This window comes from Lycorma delicatula, chromosome 6 (genome assembly GCF_047948215.1).
Source record: "Lycorma delicatula isolate Av1 chromosome 6, ASM4794821v1, whole genome shotgun sequence".
NCBI classification, from domain to species: domain Eukaryota; kingdom Metazoa; phylum Arthropoda; class Insecta; order Hemiptera; family Fulgoridae; genus Lycorma; species Lycorma delicatula.
In genome coordinates this window covers 110188259-110200929 of record NC_134460.1, presented here as the reverse complement: position 1 = coordinate 110200929, position 12671 = coordinate 110188259, and the positions used below count along the sequence as shown (strand labels likewise).

General features: G+C 38.5%; 1 protein-coding gene across 2 annotated transcripts in view; it reads right to left on the bottom strand.

Moving 5' to 3' along the window:
• Mad (mothers against decapentaplegic homolog 1) overlaps nucleotides 1-12671 on the bottom strand; it is a 42172-nt gene that overhangs the window by 8494 nt on the left and 21007 nt on the right. For both annotated transcript variants that reach the window (XM_075368313.1, XM_075368314.1), the window contains exons 6-7: nucleotides 8655-8853; nucleotides 5524-5764 (exon numbers count right to left, since the gene is read on the bottom strand). In XM_075368313.1, the coding sequence (XP_075224428.1) occupies nucleotides 5524-5764; nucleotides 8655-8853 (440 nt within the window). The remainder of the gene's footprint in view (nucleotides 1-5523; nucleotides 5765-8654; nucleotides 8854-12671) is intronic.

The window sequence follows — 12671 nt, the reverse complement described above, 5'->3', positions numbered from 1 at the left end:
AGGTCCACACATGGTTTGGATTTTTCGGCTACCTGCAGGATATGAACAATTAATTGATTAGGAAGTGGACACATACCAAACTTAGAGCTGGCGATGTGGCGGCCAGGGTCAATGTTATTGCAGGTGTAACGGAGACCCTTCCGTTGTCCACATACCCCCTGCGATGGCAAGCATGTAGCAATGGTGCCCATGTATGTCGGTGCATGGGAGCTCTGAAAGCTTCGGTGAGTAGGAGCCTGGAGTCAGTGCAGAGATTGCGCATCCGCTCTCTGCCAGGACATATGCCGGTTCCACCGGAGTACTGGATCGGACCTCCAGGGCTACTAACCGTTTATATAACTGGAGTAGCCAGGGCTACTAACCGTTTATGAATATTGAACAATCAAACGTGGCAGAGGGTTCACGTAAACTCGTCTAGAACCGGCCGTTTCGCCTGAGGCGAAACGCCAAAAGAGTGCAGAATCACGCAGAATAGAAGTTGAGGCTAGAAAAAGCTTGCAGAAAGCTTTTTTCAAGAGTAACATTCCAAAGCCGAAATATTTAGTCATCACTAAGGAAGAAGGTAATTTCTCGAAGGTGAGTCCTTTCCCCATCGCTCGAGAAATAAATAAATGTGCTGGAGGCCCTGTTAAGGAAATTAGGAAAACTTTCACGGGACTTCATGTAGAGACTGTAAATGATATACAGTCTCAGAAGATCCTAAGGTTGAAAAAAATAGGAGAGATTTGGCTGTACGTGTTGATCCCCATGGCACACTCAACACCTCAAGGGGTATTGTGGTCTGTCGGGATCTTTTAAATTGTTTGGAGCAAGAGATTGTAGAAGAACTGGCAGCTCAAGGAGTAATAGAGTGTCGCCGACTGAACATGAGAAGGAATGGCGAAGTCCTTCCTTCAGCATCTCATGTTCTCACATTTAACCGGCCTACTTTGCCGGAAAAAGTAAGAGCGGGAATACATCGGTGGGATGTGCGGGCATTTGTCCCGCAGCCAATGAGATACTTTAAATGCCAAAGTTTTGGCCATACCGCTCTCATATGTGAGAGACCACAAATATGCGTGTGTGGCGATGAGTTGCATGAGGGAGAGCCATGCAAAGAACCTCCTACATGCATCAATTGTAAAGGAACGCATTCTTGTAGATCCAGGAACTGTCATATCTACAAAGACGAGGTAGCTGTGCAGGAAGTAAAAACCCTGCAAAAGATCAGCTACTTCGAAGCAAAAAAGATTGTTAACGCCCGCAAGCCTAGAGCAACAACAACTTATGCTCAGGCTGCGGCTGCCGTTCCTGTTCCTGCTCCAGTTGCTGTCGATGAAAGTATACTTGCTCAGACTTTGGCTAACATGATTGAAAGAATTATTGACAATAAAATGAAAGCTTTCAATAGTAAAGATCATATAAAGCCTCCTGATATAGTACAGCCTCCTGAAGATAAAACACCAAAAGTTGCTCTTGTTCTGAAGAAAACGGACGCCAAAGAAGAATGCCAAGTCCGTCTCAGTGAGATTCTTGATGGCAAGGAAAAGGTGATACCTACAGAATCTGTTTTTGAGGCTCCCAAGCCTCTTTCAACTGAGGTGGCCTCTAAGCCTCAGAGGCCACAAAAAAATTCACAGGGGGGACGAGTGTCCCCCCCCTTCATAAGGCGGTGACCGGTGCAACCCCCATGTCTAGGGTAGGCCAGATTGCCGCCCCACAATCGGCGCCTGTAACCGGTGCCGATCCATGCCCGTCATCGTCGGCGGCTTCGGTGGTCTCAGATTCGGAGACCGGAAGCTTTACGGGCAACGACCTTTTCCACAAACACGATGCTGTTTGTAAGATGGAGAAAAAAAGGGTGGCTGAAAGGCAAACCCAGACAATAATTTAATTAAAATTAGCAAGTCGATTGTACAATGGAACATCAATGGATGTTTTTCAAACATCCACGAGCTCTAACGCTTGGTACATAATGTAGACCCGATTTGTATGTCTGCAAGAAACGCATTACAGCCCAAATGAAAATTTTAAATTAAAAGGATTCGATATATTTCGGCGAGATCAACCGCCAAATGTAAGAGTTAGAGGTGGAATAGCCATATTAACATCGACCAGAGCTACCACCGAAGCGGTTGTTCTAAACACAAACCTACAAGCAGTCGCCGTTAGAATGAAGCGTCCGCTTCAGGTCACTGTCTGCAGCATATACTTGCCGAATTTTGATTGGAATAAGGATGACATAGCAAGACTAATTTCTGAGTTTCCCCCACCTGTTTTACTGTCGGGTGACTTTAATGCTCATAATTCTCTTTGGGGATCAGATCGAGTAGATCCCCACGGAAGAGAACTGAAAAGGTTCCTGATGAATTCTGAACTTTTTCTTTTAAACGACGGGTCAGGAACCTTTTTCAATGCCAGAGATGGATCGACATCCTGTATTGATCTTGCACTTATAAGCAGATTGATAGCACCGAGGTACACCTTCCATGTTTTAGAAGATTTGCATGGAAGCAATCATTTCCCGGTGAAAATTATTACTGATATTACAAGAAAAATATATCCCATCTCTAAAAGATGGTTGTTTGAAAAGGCAGATTGGACGAACTTCACAGCTAGAACGATACTCCCTGAAACAACTGGAGTTATCGGAGACGATGTCGACGCTATAACAAATGCAATACTTGAGTCGGCATCGAGGTTTATTCCCAAAACATCTAGGAAACTTACAAAGAAAACCGTTCCATGGTAGAACGATGAAATTAATGAAGCTATTAAAAGAAAGAAAAGAGCGTATAACGCCTTTAAGAAACGTCCAACCACAGAGAATCTTATTGCCTTTAAAAAATACAGGGCGTATGCAAGACGTCTTATGATAGATTCGAAGAAACGATCCTGGCAACAATACGTGTCATCCATTGATAGAGCTACTTCTGCATCGGATGTTTGGAGGAAAGTGAAGGCGATCTGTGGGCAACCCCCATAACTAGCCTTCAAGATGAAGATGATATTAAGGACACTCCAAACGAAATCGCAGAGATATTATCCAATCACTTTGAGAAGGCCAGAAAAACGGCCAACTACGAAGAAGATTTTCAAATGAAAAAGGAAGAACTTGAAGGTCTACTAAACTTCAGAACTGAGTATAATTACTCTTATAATGTACCATTTAAAATGGAAGAATTTGCGAAAGTGTTGGAGAAACCAGGCAACACAGCTGCTGGTCCGGATGAAATCCATTATAATATGATCAGGCAGCTGAATACCACTGCAAAACGCAGATTATTAGAACCTTATAATCAAATACGGTGGAATGGAATGTACCCGCAGCAGTGGAAAAAAGCTCACGTTGTTCCAGTACCAAAGAAAAATAAAAATTTAACAGATCCCAATAGCTACCGTCCTATTTCCTTGACGTGTGCTATGGGAAAAATACTATAAAAAATGATTAATACTAGACTCGTCTGGGTTTTGGAAAAAGAAAACCTGATATCACCACATCAGGCAGGTTTTCGACAATACCATTCTACCACTGATCGATCAAATGATCAACTTAGAGAACGTTATATATAACAGCTTTATTACAAGGGAACATTGTGTCGGAGTCTTCTTTGATCTTCAGAAGGCTTTCGATATGACCTGGCATCATGGTATAATGCTCCAGATACATGAATGGGGCATTAGTGACAAGCTGCCAATCTTATTGAGCAACTATATGAATGACCGTACTTTCCAAGTACGTGTCAACAACGAATATTCATCTACAAAAATCTTGGGTAATGGCATACCACACGGTTCGCCGTTGAGCGATACCTTGTTTATGATCGCCATTAATAAATTGATATTAGCCATTCCAGTAGAAATCAGCAAAAGCGTCTATGTTGATGATTTGGCAATTGTGTATGCCAGCAACAAGACTGCTATGGTGAAATACAAATTGCAACGGGCGATCGACGCCTTAAATGAAGTTGTGAGGAATAATGGATTCCAATTTTCACCAGAAAAAACGTGCTATGTACACTTCTGCAGGAAGAGAATTCCTCATCAAAGTCCTACTTTGAGAATTGGCAATGATCCAATACAATATAAAGACAATGTCAGATTTTTAGGACTAGTATTGGATAAATCCCTTACATGGGGATTACACATACAGGACTTGAGTGTTAGATGCAAAAAGGCCCTAAACATTATCAAATGTTTATCGAATATTAATTGGGGCTCAGATAAAGAGATATTGTTGAGACTGTATAAGGCATTGGTTCAATCGAAACTAGACTACGGATGTATTGTATATTCATCCTCTAGGAAGTCGCATCTAAGACAGTTAGATGTAATTCACAATAACGGAATAAGACATGCGACAGGCGCTTTCCGCACAAGTCCGGCGACTAGTCTAATGTCTGAAGCTGAAATACTGCCACTACATTATAGAAGAGAGATCCTTTTGCTAAGATATGCAGCAAATATATGGGCTTTTCCTGCCCATATTAATAACAGACTTTTCAACAAACATCCTATGGCTGCATTATACGAATGTCGTGCTACCTAATCCAGACCAGCCGGAATTAGGTACGAATTAAAACAGTATTCAACATAGAAATTCAGAAATAAGCTTTAGATTATCAATAAACTGATGCTTACATAAAGGAATTAACTAAATAAAATTGTTGGGTATGATCTTAGGTCAAAGTCTTGACTGAAAGGATCATGTCAATCAAGCACCAAATAAATTACAAAGGATTAGTACTGCACATGAAAAATGCAAGATAATGTGACATAAGATGTCTTAGGTAACTACTAATTATGCATGTTTCTTTTTGAGATGTAGAGTGCTGGTACGGGATCAAAAATCTTGTACAATATGGCTATTTAGACAGCAGAAAACAGCTGTCAAAAATACAAAATGCCTCATAGAACTCATAGTATGTCCCTATTTGCTAAACTACAAATTTTGATGCTATATATAGTTCATTCATATGTGAAAAAATGTTAATTTTTTCAGAACAAATAATGAACACATCATATTAGAAGAAGCAGAATTAATCTTACACTAGATCAGAGTAAATTAAGTCAAACAAATATATGGCATTAAGCTATTCAAATAAACTATCTACAGCAGTAAAAGAACTACCATTTTAATATGTAAATGTCCCTTACACATAGAAGATTTTTTTCAATATTCATTGTAAAAAGTTACTTAAAAAATTATATTATATAATCCAAAATAATCATGATTATTGTCAGTTTTGGTTTTCATTAAATGCATAATGAAATTTATAATATTTTAGTTATCTTATTTTTTCTTCTTTATAAATTGGTGAATTAATATTTTATTCTAAAAAAGTATAATCTTTATAAAAAAACATGATCTGAGTGTGTTCTTGATGAATCAATAAATTTATAGAAAACATAAGTATATAACTAACCGATAAAGTACTATTTTACATGAAAATATTGTATAGCCTTGTTTACATGAAAATGTATATAAGCATTTATAGAATACATCAATGTACAAAAAAAAATTTATAATTTATTTTGGATTACCTAATAGTACACATCTTTGTTAATTCATAAACAGCTTCAAAACCATGATTAACACTCTGTGAAAGGAGCTGAGCAAATTCTTGGTTATTAAATATCTTAAGCGAACATCCAGCAGGTATTTTACAAACTGTACTAGGATGAAAACCATGATGATGGTTACAATTTCTTGACTGTACAAATATGGCACTGTCTGATAAGCATTCTGCATAAACCTCACCACCAACATAATAAAGATGTACACCTGAAATTATAAAATACATTATTTAACAAATGATAAAATGGAAAACATTTACACAATGTTTGTTTATAAACTAATGAATGAAATAACACTGTCCTACTTCACTCTAAATATAGTGAAAAATTACAAACATATGAACCTAATTAACTATAAATTTAACATTTCAACTGAATATATAAAAAAAAAAATATTTTCAAACTGTACAGAAAACCAACAATGACAAATACAGAGGTGCAGCTGATTCAAAAATAAGAATAAAACAGAAAAATACATAAATAACACATTTTTTTAAATCTAAATTAAACAACATTTTGAAAGAAACTCATTACAAAATAGACACACTCACACCATCTGTGAGAAGATTTAAGAACTACTGTCATATGCTGGTGCCATCTTACTTGCGGCAACAAGAGTTTTCTAGAACAGTCTCATCAAGTATCATTTCACAACATGATGGGAATATTCCAGAAGCCATTCAACAAGTATAAAGAGCGCATGCAATTTTGGTTAGTCAATGCATTTGTTACTTCCACACAAGCGGGTAAGTAGTACATGCAATTTCAAGTTTGTATTTTCATGCTGGCCACCTGCCACTCACTTTATTACATAATGAATGGATATTAGAACATTTTTTAGTAAGTAGCCTACTGTGATGTATATTACATGCTTTTATTTAATTTATATGAACCATAAATTTACATAAGCGCGGTTCTTGCTATAAAAGCAAATAACCTAAAATTTGTTATTCTTCATTTTTTGGTTATTTTTCTGTTTGCTAGTGTTACACCACTAGGGGATTCTTTTTGATCTTTCAACATAAAATAAAGCAGTTTTATATTTAAATTTAAAATTTTTGTTATGTTCTTAGTAATCATTGTTAAACAATTAAAAATAATTCAAAACATGGCCTAATTACCAACATTGCTTTTGACAACTGCTTGGTTTTTATATCAGTAAAATTGGCTTGTTTCTAGTTTATCTTGAATTCATCAGTAAAGAAAGGAAACACTTATTTAACTACCTTATGACAAATTGGGTATATGGAAATATACGTTTTGGGAGACCCTAAGCCCAAAAAGTGGTTTTTAAAAAATCTCCTTGTCTGATAAACTTTCTACTGATGATTCTTCCACACATTTTTAATTTTACAATCGTAAGATTCATATTTTTTAATTAAGCCCAACTAGTACAGTCATATATCATATAATAAAACTTAATTTTGACAAAATGTCAATTAGAACCTTCCTTGTCAAATCAATGCAGTGAAATGCTACATCCGCATCCACATCACCATTTGGTCAAATTAGATTTATTTTTTTTTCAGTGAATTTAAAATGAAAAAAATACCAGCAGCAGAAATGAAGATGAGACAAGTAAATACAACCACCTTCTGGTCTAAACAATGTGACTGCGGGGCCTTCTTCTATGATTTAAACCAAGGTGCAATACAGTGAAAATTAAATTGAAGACAATGATTGTCATGAAGATGATATTGGAAAATTTTCTGGTCTGCCGAGCACTATGCCAGTTGATAAGAAAAAAGTCTCTTGGAAAATGTCTAGGTACCTTCAAAGAACTATAATTTGTGGCAGATGCCAAACACAAAAAGAAATTCCGGCACCAGTGGCTGGAACCACATAGCTAACTTATTCAAGGTGACTCAAAAGTCCTTTCTGTAAATATTGTGTATTGTTTCCGCTGTCAGCCAGAATGATGAGAGGTAGTAGGGGTTCTTTTTCCATCAGACCTTTCACTAAGTACAAGACGTACACAATTATTGCAAAGCACATGTACAGTCCCAGGGACACCATACTGCAATGGAATTTGCAAAATCGATCATGGAGGACGTTCCAGTAGACATCCAACTTCAACTTCACCAATCTTCAAAAAAATTAATAGAAAAAAACAAGTAGCGTCCTCAATTGTTTCTTGTGTCATTTTTTACCAGCAAACATGATTTAGCTTACTGAGGCAAAAATCTGGATGAAGGCGTAATTATCAACTTATGCAAATTACACATCGAAGCAGGTTATTCACAACTAAAAAACCATTTTTCACCATGGACCAAAAAATGCGTCATATCAATCACCTATCGTCCAAAATAAATAATTGACCCATGTGACAATATAATCAGGGAACACAAGGGTTTAAAAAAACTTGCGTTTACAGCATTTTTGCTGACAACCTATAGATATTTCTGGCAAAGAATAGCTGTTTATTGTATTATGTTTCTTCCATAAAAAAAATAATTATTTTGAATTGACTATCCCCTTACGTATTCACCGACAAGGTTATCACCTTGTTGTTATCAAGGAGCAATTAGTTGAAGGTGTAGTTAGACAATTTCCATCTAATCCTCACAACCTATTGTTACAAAATTAGTTTTTTTTACAACAAATATTTTATTCTTCCTTTTTGTTATTTTACATTATTGTACGGCACCCCCCTCATGGACTATCCTTCCCCCATAAAAGAAGTTAAATTAAGAAAGCCACCCCTGTTTTGAGTTGGATATGCCCCTGATGCCAAACCTGACCAGATTTGAATCCAGAACCTTCTACATAAAAGGTAGAAGCAGCATACTGCTATACAACTATTTTAAGAAGTGTTTTCAAAAATAATTATTTGATATTAAAATGTTGCCAAAGTTTGATTCAGCTGACTTTATCTGCCTACCGTATAAATGTTTCTATTGTCTGGTGTGTATGTTAAGTACAGCATTGTGTGTGTGATTCTGTACCACAATATTCACTACTGTTATAAATCTGATTTTCTTTTTTAATCATTAGGTCTTTCGAAATAAAAATGACAACTCTGAGGTGGATATCAACCAACTGGTTTCTAAGGGTAAATTTCATACAGTATAAAAAAAATTATAAATAAATTCACATACCTTTCCCTATATGTCTTCGAGTATTTTCTATAGTAGAATTTCGATTTACATTGGAGAGCTGCCCAAGACAAAATCTGTTAAGGTTGTTACTAGGATTTGTGAAACCATCAACAATGATGGAGTGCGCCTGACAATGGAACACCTCACCTACCCTGCAGTTTAATTCATAATATGCAATACTAGCCCAATATGGTGGTTCCTGAAATAACATGTTTTTGAAAATAAAACAAAAATTGGAGAAATTACATCATTCTGATTATGATTATTAACTATTAATAAATAAATAAATATATAATCTATAAATTCCTGAATAATCTGCCAAAATTATGTGCAATGTGATCAATGTAATTGGATTTTATAAATATCATTATTTTTTGACATTATTAAAATTTTTAACTGATATTATTAAAAACACATCTCTTACAAAAATCTAATGTGACTGCTGGGAAAGTATGTTGTTCTGTTACAAGAAATTTAAGAGCAGAGTTAGTGTAACTAACTCTAACACATTATTTTACAAATCCACCTCTGATTGCCACATTCCTGCTAGAAAGACCAATCTTTTATTCCCGTACAAGCCACCTTTTTTTTTTTCCCCCCGTTTAGCCTTCGGTAACTACCGTTAAGATAATTCTTCAGAGGATGAATGAGGATGATATGTATGGGTGTAAATGAAGTGTAGTCTTGTACATTCTCAGTTCGACCATTCCTGAGATGTGTGATTAATTGAAACCCAACCACCAAAGAACACCGGTATCCACGATCTATGTTCAAATCCGTGTAAAAATATCTGGCTTTACAAGGACTTGAACGCTGGAACTCTCGACTTCCAAATCAGCTGATTTGGGAAGACGCGTTCACCACTAGACCAACCCGGTGGGTTTGGTTTACTTACCAAAAACAATTTACTTTACCCTCCTAAATTCTGTTATTGTTACTTTTTTGTTGTTACCTTGTATCAATTTATAAATGATACAATTAGTAACAACTGCGACTTCAAAAATGAATTCAAACGCGACATTGAAGTAGTACCATTTTATACTCATGCAAAATGGTGGGTCCCATACAAACCACCTGTTTTCAACAAAATTTTTTTTAAAATTAATAGAATTGCTTGTTTCATTATTGCTGATACACCTGTTAATTGAATTTTGCTCCAAATAAAGTACTAAAAATAATGATTAACTTTATATAGACCAAAAGAATTGTTTTATTTTACACATTATATATATGCGGCTGCCTTGCAGGAGTTGGAATGGCGCATGGAGCACAGAGAGGAGGTGAAATTGATGGCTGAATAATTTGGCCGGGCCATCAAGACTGGCTGTGATAGGTTCCTACAACGGCCTCGGCCAATGGACATTACCTTAGGTAGTGGTCAGTCCACTACTTAAGGTAATGTAGGATCTGGGAGTGTCTGGAGCCATCATGACCACTGCTTCTGAGGAGCTGTCTGTTAAACGCAGGCAGAAACCTGAGAAAAAGTGGTGGTCCTCTGACCTTAGTGTGATTCGTGCAGAGTTAAGTCCACAAGGAGAAGATACCAGCGTCACCCCCTAACAAGGATTATCGTTGATGACGTGTGCACTGAGCATCTGCAGATCTACCGGTGCATCCGTAATGAGTATGTTCATGCCATCAAGGAAGCCAGACTCAAGTTATGGCAAGACTCTCCATGTGCAAGTTGCAGCGCAGCTCCTGGCAGCTCGCAAACTTGTGTTACCGACCAAAGCCATTGTATGTGCTGTTCAGTGTTCGATGCAGGCTTGGTGGTGGTGGTGGTGACCATAACCTGCATGTACTATGGGACCAAGTGGTTTCTCAAATGGCACTAAAATGGTACTGAAAAAGGTACTGGGGGTTGACCAACTTGATCTGGATATATTCTACCATCTGCTGCCTGTCATAAGAGAGCCGTTTAGCAGGCTGTTCAAGGGGTGCCTCAGCTGGGGCTGCTTCCTGACTTGTTGGAAAGTGGTTTTAGTGAGAGTGCTCTTAAAACCAGGTTAGGCGCCTAGTGAAGTAGGCAGTTATCGGCCCATCAGCTTCTTGCCAGTAATCGGCAAGTTGCTTGAAAGGCTGGTTGTAAAACGGCTCTGGGAGAGCATTTTTCTAAATTGAGGCCAGTATGGCTTCATGAAAGGGGATGGCACTGAGGATTGCATCTTAAATGCTCTTGCCAAGTGGAAAGCGCCGACTGAAAATATGTTTTGGCAATTTTTATAGACATAGAGACAGAATTTCCTTCCTTGTGTTGCAGTTCTATCCTCTATGTGTCGGAACACCGCAATGTTCCCATAGCCCTGCAGGCCATAGTATGTGATTATTTGTCTAATCGTACGGCTCTGTTTAAAGATATACACCTAGCTGTGGAAAAATCCGTCACCAGGGGAAGCCCGCAGGGTTCCGTTCTCAGTCCCCTGTTGTGGAACCTGATATTTGACGGGTTTCTGGGATTGACATTCCCAGAAGGGGTCACAGCCCAGAGTTTCGCCGATGACTGTCTCCTTTTAATTCATGGTAATTCACAACTGCAGCTGAAAGATCAAGCGCAAGCAGCTTTGTCGATCGCAGAGGGCTGGATGGACATTCAAAATTTAAAGATTTCTGTGCCCAAAACGAAGTTTATGCTTCTCAACGGTGCAGACAAATTATCGTACGGTCGAAACCCCCACATTAAGTATAAAGGCTGTGTAATCAGCCGAGTGAGAGTTCATAAGTACCTAGATGTTTTGTTTGATGAGAAGTTGTTGTTTTAGCAACCACTTTAGGCAAGTAGCGGCGGACGCTGTCTCTGTGATGCACAAACTTAGGAGGATTGCCTGGAAGGATTATGGGTTGTCTGGCCATCAAATGTACATGGTGTACTGAGATGTCTTCAAAAGCATGATCTCTTACGCAGCGTCCGTTTGGGCGCATAGAGTGGATATGAATAAGGCACTTGTTGAAAATTTAAGGAGTGCCCAGCACAGAGCCTTAATTGTATGCACTGGTGTTTTTAAAACAACCTCCTATGAGGCTACCACCGTATTGGGAAAGGCTCTCCCAATCAATTTGGTGGTGAAAGTTCGGCCAGCCATGTAGAGATTACAAAGAGGCCAGGAGGCCGAGGTATTTGGGATGCAGTTTCGAGCCAGTACCAGAATGGAATGGTGATCACAATGCACCAGATCTAAATTTAGTTCAGTTGACCATCTCCCGCCTACAGAAGAGGCTGCAGATCCTTGTGATGGAAATATGGCAGCTGGAATGGGACACTACAACTATGGGAAGATTCCTGTACAAGTTTATACAGGATCTGGGGGGGATGGTATGCCTTGAGTTCATTTTTAAAGGCAACGGGTGCCCAGGTGCTCACCAAACATGTTAATTTGAACCAGTATCTGTTTTGGTTCCGCCTGGCAGCTGATGAGCTGTGCATCTGTGAGGAGGTCCAGACAAATGATCACCTGATGTTTGACTGCCCTGCTCTTGGGGGGGCCAGAGACCAGGCCACCCTGGAACTTAGAGGTCAAGGGGAAAATTGGCCACTCACAAGTGGCAAGTTAATGAGGTGAGAGCTGCATTGTTGGGCCGTGTGGGAGTTCCTTGATGCGGTTGCTATGTTCAACCGACATCAGTAGTTTACTTAAGGGAAAGACTCCTAACGCACTGCTGTGGGAAGCTAACCTACGCGTGGCAGCAAATTGCTGTCTTGACAAAATAAATTTTAATTTATGGATGTCGTATATATTTTTAGTACTTGACGGGGTGCGCCTACCCATTTTACTAAATATATGAGAAGTGAGCAGTTGGGACACATAAGCCAGTGGTGTGTGGCACCACGCTTAGTCCAGTCACGCTGTTAGGTAAGCTCTAAGAGCTATTTAGGACACTGGTTGCTAAACTGTTTTAGTGAGGCTCATTAGCTGTTGGTGGCACAGACATTCAGTTTTTATGCTTTAGGGTGACCGAATGGGGTCATGGAGGGAGACATACCAAGTAAACCAATTTACACATTATAACAGAAAATATTAT